Below are 20,794 nucleotides of genomic sequence, written 5' to 3' on the forward strand. Positions count from 1 at the left end.
AACATGACAACATGTCACATTGTCTCTTTCAGTTTAAAAAAAAAGTGAAAAGATAGTGTTTCTTCTCAGAAATTGCCCTAGGAGTTTTAGACATACTACCACTTAAAGGCAGCAGATCAATGTGACCAACTCTTCATCATATAGGTCTAAAATTCAGTTCCATTTTTCTCAATGTGGATGTCAACATATAAAATTGACACTGAGAATAATTTGTATAAAGTCATCACCCAAGGTACAAGAAAGGTTCCTTGCCTTTTAAAATTTTAAATGACTGCATTTCATTTCACTGGGCAGAGATTATTAGTTCATCCATCCATGAATTTAACATCCTCAGTCTTCAAAGGCATGTTAACTGCAACTATAAAATTACACTACTAAAATAACCATAATGCATAGTAGAAATCAAAGGCTATTCAAATCAAGGGAGTTAAGGGAGATTGTTATAAATTTATTTTTATCTTTAGTATTTGAGCTTGCACCTTTTCTCCAGTATTTTAAAAGAATTTGTATAATCTTTGGCAGCCTCTGCCAAGTTTCTATCAATCTCCCAACAATTCTTTTTTTAAAAGCATCTCTAGTAATCCCATTAAACTATATTATTTTTGGTGTTGCATATGACTAGTTTACCGTTATTTCATTTTCAGAATTAACATTGTCAACAAAGTTGTTGAGATGACAATATTCATATGTGGCTGACATGTATAAACTATGACCTGATAATCCTGAAACATTTAACCTGGGAGGGAGGACAGGGTTGTCCTGTCTATCCATCCTCACACTTTTTTCTTTCCTTTTTTTTTGATTGGAAACAAAAAAACTATCTTCTACTACATACTGAAATGGAGGGAGGAAAATATACAAGCCCATATTTATACTGTGTCCTAACAAAGGGCAACAGTTCATGTGTTCATGTTTGCAACTATCACAATTAGAGGCATGAACACAGAATCTGTTCTATATCATAAATACTTCTGGGACCAATTGTTTAGGATTATCAACTCACCATTGTCATGTCTATAACAGATCAAAAGAATCCTGGGGGAAAAAAAATCCTGCATTACAATACCTTTTGGTATATGATAATGCCATCACATTAGCTAAATATATACTGTACATGAATCTAATTAGCATTTTATCTATCAAAGATGTAAGATTTCAATTGTAAGTACACAGCAGATAGCCAATGATGTATACTTTGTGATAAAGCCCTCATTTTTTTGTGGTTATTTCTCCTTAAACAATTTGGTCACAATGCACCTTTGATATAAAAGCATTTTAAAACTTTATTACTAATACTCAGGACATAAGGAATTTCCAGATTTTTTTTCAGTAGCATTTGTAGAACCACTTTTGGTAACAAATACAGTAGTTAGGAATAAGCATCTGATTCAGAATGCATAATAATGTTATCCTGAATCCTTTCCAGCTAAAAACAGGGCTGGTGCTGGGATGAGAAATTCAACTAGAGTCTACAAAAACACTGTAACATTTTTCCAGAGGCTACATCCTCTTTTGCTGGAATACTTTATAAATACATATTAAAAAGTAAGGCAACAACTCCAAACAGTCCAAACTGTTTGCTCAACTCTTTTCCCAATTAGATCTACAATCCTTGGAGATCAATTTCATGGTTGTATTGTTTAGTGTTTGTCTTTGTTATTTCAAAGTGGTCCAAAAAGATATATTTCAGTCATTACTAAAACAGCTCTGGTATATGTGGTCATTGATGCACATAACTAATACTGATTAGGTACTGAAGTCTGTGGTGTACCAGTGCCTGTTTTCAAAAGGATTCAAGACATTGATCTGGATCCATCATAAACTGATGCAAGAATCCAAAATTCCCTTCCCTACCATTTTTATCACCTCTCTACTTTACTCCTGTTGTTGAAAACTTAAGGAGTATGAGGACTAGCCTGGTTACTGGAAAGATGCTCACTCACACCAGTAAACAAAACCTTTGCAGGAACCTGTGTTTTCATGGCCCTGTTCTTTGTGGACATTCAACTCATGAAGATGTGCAAAAGGAAAAGATGCCAAATTACAGTAAAGTTATCCAGAGAAGGAGGATGTTACACAAACTTATAAGGAAATGACAGTCTTTTTTTCCCTTTTACTATAAATACATTTAACAATTTAGCAGAAAGACAAGCTGAATTTAAGATTGTTCACATTTGAAAATTGTATCATACTCTCTGCTAATGATAAATAAGGAACTCCTGACAATGGAATTGAAACAGCAATTTTATCAACAGATCTCTGAAGACTGCTTTAGGAGGGTTAGAACAATGATTATGTTTGCAAAGTTCTGAGAAGTCCATCTACTATCCAAACTTAGGATTTAAGTCCTTATTTTTTTTCCTTTACTTAGAGACAGGTATATACAGTGCTGTTGTAATAATGAAACAAATGTGAAATCTACTGTAAAGTTGCACAATACAGAAAACTGTTGCTCCATCTTCTACTACATAAATGTGTGACTCCACAGGTTAATAATGCTGTTGTCATGTTGTTATTGTTGTTAAGTTGGAATTATTCCATCACGTCTAAGACCTCTCTTTAACTCTAGGTCCTCCAGTTTTTTCCACAATTCTTCACGTTCTTTTTCTTTCTTTTTCTCACTGGTGGAAGAAACAGAATTCAGTGTAAATTACTGGAGAAAGTTTAAAGAGACCAGAATCTCCACCTGCCACAGATATACATTTTCAATTCTATAAACAGTTTGGCATAAATTTGTCGTTTCTTAGTTTTCCAATTAGACATAAAAATAGTTATTAACTTGAACAAGTAGGAGATGACAAGGATATTTTAAGATTCTTTTTCAAATGAATCTTCTAAGCTCAGTTTCTTATAGAAACATTACAATTTAACCTCAGGGGGGAAAAAGGGAATCATTTGGATGAGTTTTTCAACACTTAGGTGATTTTGGGGTGAGTGCTGAAGATGGAAAGGAGAAGTTTATGCTTATTTAGTCAAAACCAAATTCCTATGCAAATGCCACTACTTTCAAAAAAGACAGAGTTATACAGGAAGGCAAAAATATCTAACCCTTTTATCACTATTTTTTTCTCTCAATACACATAATATGGTCTGTATGTAAAGCAAGGGTCTTTCCTTATTGGTTAAGTCACACATTCAGGAAGTTCTTATTTAAATGCATATCCTTTCTGAAACAAATGAAATAAAGAGCTTCCAATGACTTTTTAAGTTTCAGGTTCCTTGATTTTACATATTAGTATTTGGAATGGAGTTTATACTCCTTACTGCATATGAAATACTTGACTAAATAGAAATTCTACTTTTGTTAACTGAAAATTATATCACTTAACAATAAACCAGGGAATTTGTCACTCCAGATAAAAAGGAGAGGTGGCTTCTGGGTCCTCTAACCAAATCAGGAAGTAATAACTCCTCAGTCTCACACACAGATAATATACAAGGGCTAATTAGAAGTTACCAATAACCTGGTATATATAATACTATAGCTATATATTTAAAAATTTTTTCTACCCCTTTTTAATTGCATTACAAAGTCTTTCTGGAAACAACCAATGAATTTAAAGAGTCTTGTTCCTACTATATAATTTGTGTCACAATTCTATTTTAATACAACTAAAACACACACACACACACACACACACACACACACACACAAAATATTACTTCAGTGCATCAAGGGAAATAATATCTATATATACCACAGTACCAAAAAAGAGTCCTATAAAATCCCTGGGTAGCTTAATTTACTTATCTTTGGAAAGCCCATTCCTTGTATCTTCTTGTCTGGCCTGTGAGTAGACATAAACTCAACTAACCTACTATATATATATAGCTGATCCCAGGCCTCAGACACATCATTAGACCAAATGAAGATATGTCATCCATGCCATGTACCTTGCCATTCATCCTAAAACAACAGCCACCTCCATCTCTTTTTCTGGGTACAAAAATTTCCTCAGTCCTACCAATGTTCCTGGATGGGCTTGCTAACTGGTTGTTCTGTGGATCTTCCCCAGAGACTTCCCTCCCTGGCCACCACTCCTACAAAGTATGTATTGTCTCCCACAGTGAGGTCAGGAAGGAGTATCTTACTTTTGTATTTATATTCCCAGAATTTTGCACAGTGCCTGGCCCTGGGGGCAGGGACAGAGACTGGACAAGGATTTCATTGATTCACCACTGCACTGTGTCTGCAATGGAATCACAAAGCAAGCAGTTAATGAATTTTTATTCATTCAATCATTCATTTGGACGAAAAGAACACTCATTTCCATGAAATTATGGAGCCTTGAAGGACTGAAATAAGGAACAACTTGAAGCTCATTCACTGCTTAATTATTTTATCCTACTCAAGTAAGTTTATATACATTGTCTCACTCAATTAAGTAATGACAGACTTCCTCAAAATTCATCTACTTCATTATCACCTATTGCCCAGAATCCAAAAAATCAAATTAAATACAAGAATAGCAAAGGCAACTGCTGGGGGCAGCACAATAAGCTTAGAGTGGAAAGTCTTAGATCTGAGTCCAGATCCAGATCATCACAACTTGGGGCACACCCTTTCTCCTTTGGACCAAGTTTCATCAGCTCAAAAATTAATAGTTCATCTAGATAATCTTAAAGGTCCCTTCTAAAGAAGTACTGCAGGATTCTCTGACTTTACGGTAGAGAATCTTTCACTAATGGCTTCATAATAATCTAAAATAATCCAGTTTGAGAACTGATTAAAATGCCTCTTCAGGTTCCTAATAAAATCTATCTGGTGACTAAAGAACTTTGAACATTTCTGATGTTTTAAGAGGTTAGAAATCAGAACATTGGAGTGGCTAGCACCAGCCCTGGAGTCAGGAGTACCTGAGTTCAAATCCGGCCTCAGACACTTAATAATTACCTAGCTGTGTGGCCTTAGGCAAGCCACTTAACCCCATTTGCCTTGCAAAAAAAAAAAAAAAACCAACCTAAAAAAAAAATCAGGACATTAAGTATCAAGTTTATGTAAAATGCATGATTTTTATATTTGGGAGGAAAAAAATGGAAGAGATTACATTATTATAATTCAAAGTATCTTCAAAACATCATATAACTTCCTGATAAGATAGGGCTTGGCTTCTGATTACAGATGGCAAGAAAACCTAAAGCAAATTGTAAAAATCAAATAACTTTTCAAGAAATTAACTAAGAGTGGGAAAAAAATTCTCTAAATTAGGGGGCCCTCTGAAACCAGGTTCTCCATTTGACATTTCTCATTTATATATAAATTAACAGAATTAAAATAGGCAAAGCAAGTCATAGGTAAGAATATTCTAATAAATTTTAGTAAACCCAAGAAAATTTTATGATACACAGTACCTGGCATTTTGTTTGCAGGGGCCCAAAATGAAACCAAAATTCCCAACCTGAGTGGTCAATTACTGAAAGTTCTAAGACTTTTTTCATTTTTTCCCCCATGCTCTTCTTTAGAAAATTAGAAATTTGGAAAAGAAACACATTCAAATTAGAAAATTAAGCATATGAAATGAAAAAGTTTTCCTATGCCAAATTCAGCTATTTCAATTGGTTCTAACATTTAGATATCTTAAACATCAGATTTTTTTAAATGAGAAAACAAATCTAAAATAATGCTTTGATTAGGAAAGTAGCAGGATGCCCCATCCCAATCATTATTATCTTGATCATGATGAAAAGTGTACTCAACTAAATGAGAGAGTTATCGACCATATTCTTCATCTCATCTTAATTTTATTTCGAAATCTTATTATTGCCTTTAGGAATGAAACCATCCTTCTCACAAAAGAAAGTATTCTGAAAAGCTTTTTCCCCCCATCTATTCCCCTGGAAATGAGTTTTAAAATCAGCTCAACTTTATGGGTTTCAATCTAGAATGAAATGGGCTAGGGATTTCACTATACTCAATTCAAACCAATTCATTTTAAAAAATAATTATTAAATGTCTACTGTGTACAAAGGCACTGTGCTAGATGCTGGGGTCACAAACACAAAAATGAAAAATGCTTTATGCCTTGAAGGAACTTTCCTTCTATTGAGGGATATAATGTGTAAAGAGTTATAAATAACAAAAGAATGTGAGAATGAAGAAAAGATTAACTGGGGAAATCACAAAAGAGTTTCTATAGAATAGGGAATGCATTCCAGGGATGAAGTAGATAAGTAAGAATATCAAGTTCAGAGAATAGCAAATAAATACTGTGGCTAAAGCATAGAGTGCCTAAAGGGGAGTAATATTTTTTAACATTGGAAAGGCAGGTTAAAAGGCCTTTAAAAGACAAACTAAGGAGTTTATATTTTAATTTAGTCTATAAGAAGCCATTGGTGGGAGACCAGGGTGGGTGAGCAGGGTTTGGAAGAGGGAGAGAAGTATCAGATCTATGCTAAAGATTATTTGAGCAGATATATAAAGGAGAAAGAGTACTGAAAGCTCCAGGGCCCAATCTCAGGGATAGGGGAGGGAGAGGATGAGTGAAAAGAAGGAGTAGATGTAACAGATGTCATGAATACAGACTTGGCAACTAATTAGCTATAGGAGGCAAGAAAAACAGAAAAGTCAAGGATGACTCCAAGGCTATGAATCTGGGTGAAAAAAGATGGAAATATCTTCAAGTAACAGGCATCTGTTGCTCTCTCTAGTCATGAGAGTCTAAATTCTGTTAAATGAGAAATTACTCAGGGATTTTGAAAGCAGGAAATATTACTAGACTTGGTGAGTTTGAAATACCAACAGTATATCTGAATGGATACATCTAGTAGGCAGCTGACAATGTGAGACTAGAATTCAGGACTGAGATTAGAACTAGATTCCTATATTTGAAGTAGAGATAATAATCGAACCTTTGAGAACTGATGGCTTCATCATGAGGAGGGGCTAGGATAATTTTGACAGACACAGTCTTCAAGAGATGGATTATGATGAGCCAACAAAAGAGAATAAGAAGCAATGTTCAGATATGAGAATGAGATATGAGAAAATAGTAATATTGTAGAAACTGAAGTTGCCAAGAGATCAAGAAGAATGAAGCTAGAATATGAGAAAAGGATAAAAAAAAAAAAGCAACAACTTCAAGGAAAAAGAAGGGAATAGAATCAAGAGCACAAGTCTTGAGGGCTGGGTACCTAAAAAGGTTTTGATGTGTGAAGTAAATCAGTGGATGTAATTCATAACTAAGGCCTCAAATCTTTTAAGTAATGTAGGAACTGAGGACTTCTGCTGATGCAGGGAATAGGGTATACATATAATTGAAATTCATAACAAGTTTATAGTAGTCTCAGTCAAAGAACTGTATGATGTTTCTTTGGAGCATTTAGTATAAATCCAGAAGGAAGATGAAGCCCAGAATTTACCATAGGTTACTATGGTTTCAGTTTGTCAATACATGTGAGGGAGTATATCAATTGGGAAACAGCTGAACAAGTTATGCTATATGAATTTTACAGAGTTATTGTTCTTTTAGAAACCATGAATGATCAGACTGTAGAGAAGCATGGAAAGAATTACATGAACTAATCCTGAGCAAAGGGAGTAGAACCAAGAGCACATTGTACACATTAATAACAACATCGTGAATCAATCATCTATGATGGACACTGCTCCTCTCTGCAGTTTGGAGATCTAGGATAACCCTGAGAGATCTGTTAAAGACAACACCATCCTAATGAGGGGATGGGGGGACAGAATCTGAATGAATACTAGGTTCACTTTTTTAAAACTTCTCTTATGTTTTTCCTTTTTATCCCATGATTTTCATTCTTTTCCCTTAGTCCTATTTCCTCATACACAAAATAACTAATATGTAAACATGCTATATACAAATGTATGTGTACAACTTTAACCAGAAGGATTAGGGGTAGGAAGGGAGGGTGATATAAAAATGTGTAACTTATAAATGTGCAAGTGGATAAATGTTGAAAAATTTTCTTAACATGTAATTGGAAAAATATTAATGAATACATGTGAGGCAGTAAGACAATGGAACAAGGGAATCAAAAGAAGAGGGATGTGTAGAGTCAAACAGGTCAACAATGCCAAGTCTGAGGGAAGAAAAGTGAGGTCAGAACATGTTGGCATTTTAGGAGAAAAAGGATGCAAGCCCTCAAGGACAGAAGTTGCCTTTGTATCCCCCATAGCTGGTAAAGAGCAGGGGCTTAATATATAAATGCTTGTTGGATTAAATTCCCATTACTGTCATTGCGAAAATAAAGAATAATTTTATGAAGAGTGAGGCAGAGGAAGAAATGAGAAAAGGGGAAGATCAAAAAAGAATTTCGGCACTCTAGTGGAGAAATAGTCAGCATCAGGGATGAGCACCTTGTCTTGTGGTAACAGTAGAACAAACATATAGGTCTTGGAGTCTGAAGAACTAGGAGACCCAAGTGTTTGTATCAGATCAGAGTTTGAGGCAGAGAAGACTGAGAAAGGTGAGAGAATGATCTGGGTGTGGCTTGGAGTGGGGAGAGGAAAGGCGTAAAAGTACATCAAGAATCCAACAGTGTAATAAATACAGTTGGAATAAACTTCAAAGGAAGTGCTTGTTGAAGAATAAAGGTAGAGGGTTCATCTTGAAAGAAAATATAAGAATTAAGGGATAGGTCAACTCCTCCAGGCCAGATGTATTTGACTGAGAGTCAAAGTAGAAGGAATGAGAAATGTAAAGGGTGATTAGGGATGAACTAAATGTCTTCTGGAAGGGTCACATTTCTGTGAATGCAAGAAGATAGACTGAGAAGAGGTCTAAGGTGAAAGAAAATTTGTTAATAATTGAACAGAGATAATAGAAAATGGTGGAAAGGAAAGACAGAGCAACTCAGGAGTGAGTCTTAAAGGGCTGAAGCAGATAAGGATTAAAGAAGAAAGAGGATTCTCTACAACAAATGGCAATTCTAAATAAATAAGATTTGAGTCCTGTCTAGATGTCACCAGAAAGGATCAGGCTGGAGCCAACCCAATATATCTCAGGGCAGTTCAAGAATCAAACTGCCTGACAGTCCTGAGATGAAATGACCAGTTGACATGGTGGAATACCACAGGGCCAATCGATTCCATGACCATGACCTTGGGGCTAAATGAAAACCTAAGAGGAGAGATGAATTTGCCACTTTTAGTTCTCTATCAAACTAAAGGCTGATAACAAGCCTATGAGTGAGTTTATGTTCACAAACTTGAGGACAGGTACTGTATTTCATAGAGCACAAAACACATCTATGCATGACATTATTTAACATCCCACAAGGATAAAGCTAATGAGCATGCAAAAAAAAAAAAGTGCTGGATTTAACTATAGGTTAAATCAGGCAATCTGAACAAAGAGCAAGACAAGAACTAAATAGGGGACCTTATGCACAGCTGACAAAAAAGCTTTAAAGAGTTACCGCTGGCGATCTGACTTGTAAGTGGCTGTTAACTCGTCAAACATGGTGCTGTTCATTTCCATAAATGCCTTCAATACATTGTACACTAAAGCCACGATAGCCCTGCAAAATACAGAAGAGAGAGTACTTGTTAATTGATCTTATTTAACACTGTGATAAATGAATCTAGAGAAATACTTTAATTTGGAAGACTTTTGCTAATTTATGTCTTTTTCTCCCTCACTTTCCAACTGGTACAACTAAAATAAACTACAATTACACTCTTCACTACCCAAGGAAAGAGTTCTTTCAGTCAGTAGCTAAAAACACCTACAGACCTGGAAAAGTAAAAGAAATTCAAGTGTGAGTCCTCCATGCCAAAAAATGTGATGTTTCTAGGAAGGTAGTAACAAATCTACCATGGACGCTTAGTTAACTATGAGACAAATATTGGCATTAAATAATTTCTTCCAAAATGTAAGTAAAAATGAGGGATCCAAATAAAGGAGTCTTGCATGTGCAAAATTTTACTTTTAAATGATAATCTATTGAATTTTTAAAAAATCAAAACTCACTTCCATAAAGTCAAGATTCAAAAAGATGAATGAATGTGCCATCTCAATGATGATAGTGCTGACACCATGTCAGCAAGTGGACAAGCATGAGTTTTTTAATGATAGATATGGACTGACTCCAATCCATCTACTCATGTGCCATCTCTTCCTTTTTGATCCAATGACATATTTGTTTGGGAGACACCCAGTCAAGATTCAGATTGCTGCCTGTCATCAGGAAACATTAAGGATAGTTGGATGTAATTTGTGCCAACAAAACCATGAGATCTAAACACAAATAGCCTTACCATCAATTTACAATATGTAAAGCATAATTTCTATCTTCTAACATTAACGTCAAAGAAAAACTGTTACAAACTAATCTAGGAAGGTAGTTGCTATAATGGATGGTATACTAGCCTTAGATAAAGGAATACTTGAGTTAAAATCCTGCCTCAGATACTTACTGTGCAACCCTGGGAAAAATCACTTAATCTATCTCATAGTTTCAGTTTTTACATCTATCAAGAGAATAATAATAATAATAATAATAATAATAATAATAATAATATAACACAGGATTATTGTTATCAAATGGGATAATAGACTTATATATAATACTTTGCAAACTGCTATAGAAATGTCTGCCATTACTGCTAATTTGAGTGTTAAAGGTATGTAGTATCCAGTTTCAACTTTTTACTTCTAAGCATATTGAGTGCTAAGTTTTTACCTCACTATACTTCAAGGAGACAATGTAAGTTCTGAATATTAGAATATTCTGAAGAACATTCTAATTTAGGTCAAGGATAATGGGAGGGGGAAGAACATAAATGCTTATTGCACCAAATTGATTACTATAGAATAAGCAAGTATTCAAGGGGAGAAATATGAAATTCAATTAATTTCTAACAAATTAAGAATTCTGTTCTGAAAGTTCCCAGCAGGTTAAATTGGGCACCTAACAGAGGAAGAACATCTTGAGTTGGAAAATTATTGAGAATCTAGACAAGTTACTTAACTAGGTCATTACTTTCTCCTTGGATAGACAAGATGTGTTAAGCTTCTTGCATCTAAAATCCTATGACTGCATAAATGATATTTATGAATTTTTTTTTACTAAAGAGCACCAGAACTAGAGTCAGGAAGGTCTGAGCTCAAATTCTGCCTCAGAAACTTACTAGCTGGGGGATCCTGGAGAAATCATTTAAGCTTCCCTTAGGTTCACCATCTGAAAAATGGAGATAATAATAGTACTTACCTTCCGGGTTGTTGTGAGGATCAAATGAAATGATATTTGGAAAACATTTTGTAAACCTTAAAGCACTATATAAATGCTAGTAGTATAGTTATTATCTTATAAAACAATTTTTATAAATGCAAGCCATTAAGTATATACGAAGGAAAAATGAGACTGTGAAAGCCTTAAAGACATAGTATGAATGTCCTAAATGATTTTCTTAATATATTGATTCTTATTTAAATACTAATTTTTAAAAATACTATATTAGTGATTATCATCAATTGATAAATTTTCATAGCATGAAATTGTCATAAATGCAAATATGAAGGTTAATAAAAATCAAACATGGTTTTTACTCATACCTAACTAGATTTTAAACCTATATTTGAATTTTTTACATTATAAAGGACTGATCCAGGAGTCTTAAAGTCCATACAATTCAATAAAGATTTATTAAGTGCCCACTGCTGTGCCACATTTGGTTCTATGGTACTCAGTACTGGAAGGATGTACAAAAGCTTCTATAAGATCATCCCTCCCATCTAATAGGGGGGATAGGACACAAACACACAAAACACTCCTAGAAGTGGGGTTGGAAAAAACATTATTACTGGCAATGGGGAGGGGGCAGAAGATCAAGGAAAAAATGTCCTGGAAGAGTAGCCTTGGAGTTGTATTTTTAGAGATGGGCAAGAATTGAACAGAGGAAAAAAAAGGGGAAATCAAGACATGGAGAATAATAGCTTGAACTAAGGCATTAAGGCAGGAAAGCATGAGTAATGTCCAAGGATAGACACATCAAGTTTATCTAAATTATAGAATAAATGCAGTGGAATACTATGAGATAAGACTGGAAAGATTGGATGGCACTAGATTGTGGAGAGGACATCTTCAATGAAAGGCAAAAGAAAAAGACTTTGAACTTTACTTGGTAATGGAAAGTCACTGAGTTTTTGCTTTTTTTTTTGAGATAAGGAGTGACATAACAAGTTCCTAAAGGAAATGAAGAAGGTGAAATCCTGAACTTACGGGTTCCAATGTTCTTTGGAAATCCTATAGAGACTGGAAAACATGATGGGAAGGATGATATTGGAGTTTTCCTCTATCAAACTCATGATGTATTCATTATTCCAATAATACAGTGCCCTCTCTGCCACCTTTGAAGAAAGGGAAAATAAAATAAATATCTAAAGAAATTATCAGCTAATGGTTTTGCAAAAGAGCAAGATAAAACAAAATGTTATTATTTCTAAGTACTTTAACATATTTTAGGTGGTCATTTTTCTTTTTCTTACAAAAAAATCAAGTCAAATCAATGATGTCTAAATTAGATACAAAAATTAAATATTTATACATTTCACTTAGCTGGGGAATATAGTTTAAATGTCTCAGTAAATTCCTAAATGATTCCTGAAAATAGGAATTTTGTCTTCTATCTTTCACATTATCTTTCATGTTACTATTATGTAAATACTCTGTCCTCAATTGCTATTTATTCTGCTTCTAAGCCTTTAATAATTGTTAAAATAATTCTACTACACTCTTCAAACTGGTACCTTGTATTCACTTACTCCCTTCTTTTTTCACATATCTTCCCAGTACAAGCTGATATCCTGCCCCAACCTGAATTCATTTGCAGCAGCATACTGCATTATCTACAAATGGAACTGGATGGGGTTGGGAGGCAGGAGAGAATGCTAACTTCCAGCTTTTATACAAATTAGGGATAACTATCTTAAAAATGAGAACAAAACATTGAAGTCAGGTTGGGCAGCAACTTGTTCACCTTTCTCCAGTTTTGTGCCACACTTTCTTTCCCCATCAGATGTCGAAGGAATTAAAAAAAAATACTTTGATATTTAGTATTCTGAAGTTATTATTGAGGAATTCAAGAGAGAAAATAAGGGATATTAGGAAAGAACAGGAAACTAGCAATTCCTTAATCCAGTTATGATGATGAGAGTAATCTGCAAATTGCCTCTGAGAAAAAGGTTCTCAGTTTCTTTCCATTTCTTCATACAAAATTGCATTTGAACAGTGATAATTAATATCTATAAAAGTTCTCTGAAGAAAAATGGCAATACCTAAGAATGAAGATCAGTAACTGATGGTATGAGTTTTAGGTTTTTTTGTGTTTTTTTTTTTGCAAGGCAATGGGGTTAAGTGGCTTGCCTAAGGCCACACAGCTAGGTAATTATTAAGTGTCTGAGGCCGGATTTGAACCCAGGTACTCCCGACTCCAGGGCCCCTGCTCTATCCACTACATCACCTAGCTGCCCCATGGTATGATTTTTAAAAATCACATAAGCATTCACTTAAATCCATAATGTGTTTAACTATGGTATTTGAGGCATTTTGTCATTTTCTAAAATTGACATTCTCTTGTTCCTTTTCTTTTTCTTCAATCACTCCCATCTTTGCATTCATTAACCCACACTGAGTCCAGGACTTGAAGTGAGAAGACCTGAAATGATATTATCATCTAACGGCTGTATGTCCTTAAAAAAGACATAAAACTTCTGAAATTCAGTTTTCACACATACGAAATAGGGACAATAAAACTCTTACTAACCACATGAAGGGAGAAAGTGCTTTGTCATCAATAAAACATTATATAAACATGAGCTATTATTCACTCAATTGAGTATTACTATGTACAAAGTACAAAGTGATACAAAACAATTAAAGTCTTTTGACTTATGGATTGTATACAATCTACTAATATACTAAAACTAATATGAAAATATAATTATATGCAAATTGGATTTAAAGTACTAGTATACAAAAGTATATCAAAGGAACAAGCTTGGGGAGGCTAGATGGTGCAGTGAATTGAGCAGGGGCCCTGGAGTCGGGAGGACCTGAGTTCAAATCCGACCTCAGACACTTAATAATTACCAAGCTGTATGGCCTTGGACAAGCCACTTAACCCCATTGTCTTGCAAAAACACTAAAAAAAAAAAAAAAAAAAACCCAAAGGAACAACCTTTTTATAGAGATTACTTTTTTAGCTGCAGCCATCTAGCAACCCTGTTTAAATACCACTTTCAACTGTTCCTCTCCAATCCCCATTCCAACCCAATTCTCCAAGGATAGAGAATCACAGAATCTCAGAGTTAGAAAGGATCAAAAAGACCAACTTTTCTTGTCTGAAAAAGAATTTCCTCAATATACCTACAAAATGTCATCCAGGCCTTTGATTGATGATCTATCTCCAATGAATGGAATTTCATTAATTCCCTGAGTAGCCTGGGAAGTTTTTCTTTCATCAAGTTTGTTAGCATCTTCCACCACCACCACCACCCCCCCACCCCATTAACTCTTAGCTCTACCCTCTAGGGAGACAAGAAGCACTAGGTTAATCCCTCTTCTGAGAGACAGCCCTTCAAATACCTGAAAATATTGAGTACCTCTCCAAATTCTTAAAATTTTCCAAGGGAGCTATTCCCACCCAGTTCCTTCAACTTCCTGGTTGCTAAATTCTGAAAGTTCGCAATTTTATCAATGTTTTCCCTAAAATATAATGTATAGAACTAACCACAAATGCCATGTGTAGCCTGGTCAAAGAAGTCAGTGCAACTATGGCTCTCTAATCCTGGATACTATGCTTCTCTTAAATTAGCTTAGGATCACACTGACAATCTTGGACTACCATTTACATTTATGACTCAAGGATTCCTAGGGTTTTTTCCAAACAAACTGGTATAGACAAGCCTTCTCCAACCTTGAAGGTGATTTTTTTATCTAAGTATAAGATTTTACTTTGTCCCTATTAGATTTGGCCAAACATTCTATATTAACTTAGGTCATAAGACTTTGTTAACTTTCTTAGTTCTGGATCATCTGAAAGTTGATAAGCATGCCATACATGTCCTCACCTAAGTTACTGACAGAAATGTTAAGCATCACACAATTAAGCATAGATATTAGGAATATTCCACTAGAGACTTCCGGACAAGGTGTCATTGAGTCATTTAAGATTACTAATTCGATTCTGGCCCCCTAACTGTACTTTCACCTACCCTATGTTATTAATTTTCCTCATAAGAATGCCTACTATAAAAGATTTTGTCAACTGCTTTGATAAAATTAGGGAAAACTATAATATCCTCTGCATCTCCTCGTCAAAAGAGAATTAAGATTAGTCCAAACCAACTCTTTGTGATCACTGATTCCTTTTACGTTCACTGATTTTCTTTTAATAAGTTTCTTTTTTTAAAAAAAAATCCTTTTTTTAATCAGTCAAAATCTACCCTCACATCTTCCTAAATGAGACAAGAAAAACAAAACTCTTTTAAAAACATGTATAAACCAATCAAAACAAACTTCCACATTGGCTATTTTCAAAAACATTTGCCTCCTTCTGCATTTTTAGTCTTTCACTCCTCTAACAAGTGATGGGCAGCATGTTTCCTTTCAGCACAATAGTGTTCTATCACATTTATCTACCATAATTTGTTTGTCTATTCCCTACTTTATGGGCACTCCCTCAGATTCTCATTTTTTGCCCTTTCAAAAAGAATCCTAATATTTTTATGCATCATTGAAACTTGTTTTGATTAAGACTAATTCTTCCCTTAATTCACCATTTCCTCTAGCTCCTCCTCTCTCTCTTCTCTTCTCTTCTCTTCTCTTCTCTTCTCTTCTCTCTCTCCCCTCTTTCCCTACTGAGGTAAATAAATGTATTTTTGTACCCAATTGTATGTATTTCATTTGGGGTTCTTTCAGAAGATGCCTAGAGGATTCTATTATTACATTTTTTTTTGGTTTTTTTGCAAGCCCAACGGGGTTAAGTGGCTTGCCCAAGGCCACACAACTAGGTAATTATTAAATGTCTGAGACCGGATATGAACCCAGGTACTCCTGACTCCAGGGCTGGTACTTTATCCATTGCGCCATCTAGCCGCTCCCATCCAGGGCCAGTGCTTTATCCACCTATTATTACATTTTGCCCTCTAATCCTCAGTCAAGGGTTTCCAACCTCTTAGCTCTTCTGAGTCTCATTTGCCTAACAAAACCCATTCAAGGGCTACATACAGAATTCAGTACCATTCATGAATACAATGCAACCCATACCACCAAGAGAACAGCAACAAATACAATGGCTGCACAGGACCACAGCTGGACTACACCTGTTCTAAGAGATCTGGGCAGTTTTCTTTCAAAGTTTCTTGAAATAAGATGTCTGGGCTTTTTTTTATTGGTCCTGACATTCAGATATCCATTGATTTTTTTTCTCCTCAAATCTGATTTCTATGACAGTTCTTTCTGTTGTGAGATATCTTATATTTTCTTCTATTTTTTTTCAACCATTTGATTTAAATATTTGTTGCCACATGGAGTTCCCAGCTTTTAGAAAATTCCATTTTAATTTTCAGGGAGTTTGTTACTTGAGAAAGGCTTTTTTTTAATCCCGTGTATTAAGCATTTACTTCCTATTCCAATTCTTTCTTCCATAGTTTTCATTTCTTTTCTCATTTTTTCCCTCGAGTTTTGATTCCATTTACAAAAATATTTTAAAGTTTTTCTAAACTCTTGCTTCATCTCCTGGGAATTCTAGCTGAGTTGTTTCTAAGATGTGATTTACTCTGAGGCACTCCAAGCAGATATTTTGGAAGCATTCTCTTTACATTTGTGTTTAGAGCATATTTGTCACCAGAATTGTTTATCACAGTAGGGTTCATTTTTGGCTTGTTTGCCTTGATGTTATGCCTAATCTTTACTATACTTCTGGAGGGAAGGTTTGGGTTGGCCCTATTACAGGCCCCTGGTCAAAGTGGGTACCTGTAAAGGGTCAATACTTCCAAAATGGTCTGATCTACTTGCTTGCACCTCCTCTGCCCACCATGCCTCATCTGAGTTCTGCAAGTTCCTGTCTGGGTTTAGGTCGATGCAAGAGTAGACTGCTGCTAGATTCCATCCCATCAGCTGGATAGTTCTGTGGGTTCAGTGACTCTGTAGGATCCCCTTTCATCTGAAATTCCTGCCTTGGTTATTTTTCTGCAACTTGGTCTAGATGCAGAGATGCTGCTCCTTTCCTGGTGTCTGAGTGCCACCACTGCACCTGCTTGCTGATTTCAGAACTTCTTCCTTTCTCCGGACAAAGCCCAAGGCTTGCCTACTTGGAAAATTTCTCTTCTGAACACATCTCCTTCTGACCATCCTGGATCTGTGACTAAATAATGGGTGACAAAGCTTCAAGTTTATACTTGTCCCTGGCACACAGCTCCAGTATGAATCTAGAAGTGCCCTTGGAAATGTCTGGGTCCTTTTTTTTGCCTAGCTGGTACGGGAATGTCATCCCAGTCCACATCTGTTCTCTGGTGCTAAGCAAAACCAGGCTTACTGTGACTTTGGGGGGATTTCCCCATCAGGATTTCATTTGATATATTTTCTAGATCTGTTTGAGGAAGAGTACATAACACTGATTCCTACTATAATACTTTCAAAATTTTACCAGGTACTAAAGTCAAATTCATTGGCAGGCAAACAAACTAACTAAAAACAAAGAGTGAGTCCTTTCCAATACTGACCTGAAAGTGAGGGCTAGATACACACTTGGCAATTTGTTTAAACAATGGTTCCTGAATTTTAACAAATTGTGAAGGTTCAATCACATCCAAAATTTCTTCTAGCTCTCCAAGGAACATGACCTAGAAAACAACAAGCACATGTTAAACCCAAAATTTCAGGATCTTTATATTAAATTTTACTAGATGTTGAGAATGTGATTATACAGATGGTCTGTTGTAAGAAAATCTTATATATCAAAACTTGTATAAAAGAAGAAAAAAACACTAAGGCACATAAAATGCATATGTTTTACTTTTCAAAGCAGTTCATGTGGAATACCTTTTCAAATTAAATTAATACCCTGGAAAAAATTACATGAATCTTTTTAGTGTCATATCATCTCATTTATTAACAAGTACATCTGTACTCAGGACCTTTACTTACTGTCATCACCTTTTATTTTTGAGTGTGTGTGACAAAATCAGAATTGGCACTACAGCATGTGTTATGTTATGTGGGAATTATCATGAGGACTTTTTTTGAGACATGCTGGAGAGTTTTAAGGGAGATTGCTCTAAGGAATTGAGAAATATACAAAACATTCAATCTAATACAAATATCTTCAGATAGTCTGACACACACACACACACACACACACACACACAATCAGAGTGCTAAGAATTTATCGCTATCAATGAATCTCCTAGTTTCCTAATGCCAAATAAGCAATGTATTTGAATTTATTCTCCATATATTTATATAAGCTCATATTATCTTTTAAATTTTTGTTCCTATATCTCCCTGGGTCAAACATATAGCATGATTCACATTAGGTACTTAATAAAGACTTATTAATTGCTAATTCAGCAAGAGACCCTTAGAATATAAGTGGTAGTACAAAGATAACTGTTAAATGACATCTTTTAAGATAATTTGAAAGGAAAATATGAAAACTACTTCAAAGGAGGAGTAAATTAAAATGTAATGTCTATGACTATCCTTTCATAATGATATAACAAAAACGTTCTGTATACTTGTGAACTTTTTTGGAGAATGACATACCTCAGATCCTTTCTAAGCTAACATTAACTATTTGGTCAAAAAGGAAAACCATCAATAAAGACAAAACTATCACAGATATATTGCCTAGATCTAACTTGCATCTATGAAACTTACACACCAATAAGAACTTACCTCTTTTTGACTACATGTTTTAGGCCAGAATTTCATTAACCCTCTAATAACCTACATGGGAAGAGGAAAAAGAAGAACACTTAATTTTTCAAATTCATAGCAAAAAAAGAAATTTTAAACTGCAAAAAGTATCAAAGTAATATTTACTGGCTCTGTGAGTGAAGGATCTTTCTCCAAAAACTGTACTATGCAATATGCCAACTGAAAGAAAAGGAAAATACCAGATTACAAGCATTCTTCACTAAGAACTCCAAAAAGTTCTTTTTTAAAACTTAAAAAGTACAGTGCTAATAATTAATGCTCTACTTAATGAATTTTACCTTAACTCAATGTAAGAAAATTACAAAATGAAAACCATTTTTAAAAACAAGATATCCTTATTATTAGACTCTAGTGGAAAGAAAATTATATTTATCTGCATATTGACTAGAAGAAATATTATAAAAATCACTTCCTCTATAGATAAGGAAACTGAGGTCCAATATACTAGAGCAAATTGGTGACTTTGTGGCAGAAAATAAGTCATACTATAATCCTTTCTAGCTACATGGTAGATTCAATCTATCAATGCACAAGCATTTATTAAGTACCTATAATTCATGTGCTGGGGATACAAAGTATAGTATGATTACTACATTTTAACTGGGAAGATGACATGTAAATATGTTAAGTATTTACAAATTTAACACAAAGTAGTTAAAAAAAAAGATTGAGAAGGGGCACTAGCAGTTGGTGCCTCATGTAGAAGATGGTGTTTGGGCTATGAAGGAAGAAAGGGATTCTACAATGCAGGAATGAGGCACAGCATTCCAGACATGGGGGACATTCAGTACAAAAATACAAAGAGAGGAGATGTAGGATTATGCAGGAGGAATAGGCAGAAGCCCAGATGACTGATCAAAGAATCTGAGAGGAAGAAAAGTACTGTCCAATGTAAACTAAAAAAAATTAGGCTGGGACAATCTATCTTTGATTAAGGATAATTATTTGGCAGTAATGTCTTAGAATGAATCAAAACAGGGAAAGGTTTGAGATAAATAAAAAAATGAACTAAAATGGTGACCTGTAAGTGAAGAGAAAGGGTAGAATGAAAGAGATATCACAAAGGTAGATGTCTCAAGATTTAGAAGCTGATTGGAAATGACGGGTTAATGTCAGTGAAGAGTCAACACAGAGATTACAAAACCAAAAGGCTGGGAAAATAGTAGAATACTCCGGAATGAGATGAGAGTAGGGGAGAACAATAGTGAGTTCTTTTGGACATGCTGAGTTTGAAATATCACTGGGATAGACCACTTGAAATGTCAAATAGGCAGGTCTGAAACTCAGGGGAGACTGGGGCTGGGTACACACTGAGTCACCTACATCAAGATAAAAAAATCTACAATTAGGGCTAGGTGTAGTTTATATAATGAAAAGGGGGGCACATTCCAGTTACTTTTTTAATTCTCTGAACTTTATTTGAAATATCATTTTTGAACAAAGATTCTGATTGGTTGGTATTCTGCAACAGAGCCTCTTTGCCATCTCTGGCAACCCCAGCAAAATAATAATTTGCTTTGGTACCAAAATAATGCAAAATATTGAGAACAATTAAAAAAGGTAGCTAACAAACATAAATAAAACTATCACACGGATAGGCAGGAAAAATGAAATATCTGGCATAGATGGGACCTGATGAAAACTTGAGTTCTGAGTCTGAAGCAAATTTTATAAGCTTATTAAATGTGATTTTGTGTTCCAAAGACAAAGAAATAGAATTTAAGAAAGGGCTCATAAAATTTTTTGGAAAGCAATCACTCTTGTGAAACGACAAGTAAAGATAAATTAAAAACACATGGGCTAAAATTTTCTCAAAATAAGGGTTTAACATTTAAAGAAGAAAAGCACTTGGAAAAATGTATTATATATTTAGTCAAACTCAAAT

The 20,794-nt window shown here is 34.8% G+C and overlaps 1 protein-coding gene across 4 annotated transcripts in view; it reads right to left on the reverse strand.

Moving 5' to 3' along the window:
• Positions 1-1,258: 1,258 nt before the first annotated feature.
• Positions 1,259-20,794, reverse strand: part of PPP2R5E (protein phosphatase 2 regulatory subunit B'epsilon) — a 173,509-nt gene continuing 153,973 nt past the window's right edge. For all 4 annotated transcript variants that reach the window (XM_074235966.1, XM_074235963.1, XM_074235964.1 and 1 more), the window contains 6 exons: positions 19,015-19,068; positions 18,868-18,918; positions 17,694-17,813; positions 12,190-12,317; positions 9,385-9,486; positions 1,259-2,621 (listed from right to left, as the gene is read on the reverse strand). In XM_074235966.1, the coding sequence (XP_074092067.1) occupies positions 2,522-2,621; positions 9,385-9,486; positions 12,190-12,317; positions 17,694-17,813; positions 18,868-18,918; positions 19,015-19,068 (555 nt within the window). In that variant the 3' untranslated portion in view covers positions 1,259-2,521. The remainder of the gene's footprint in view (positions 2,622-9,384; positions 9,487-12,189; positions 12,318-17,693; positions 17,814-18,867; positions 18,919-19,014; positions 19,069-20,794) is intronic.

This window comes from Macrotis lagotis, chromosome 4 (assembly GCF_037893015.1).
Source record: "Macrotis lagotis isolate mMagLag1 chromosome 4, bilby.v1.9.chrom.fasta, whole genome shotgun sequence".
Classification (NCBI taxonomy): domain Eukaryota; kingdom Metazoa; phylum Chordata; class Mammalia; order Peramelemorphia; family Peramelidae; genus Macrotis; species Macrotis lagotis.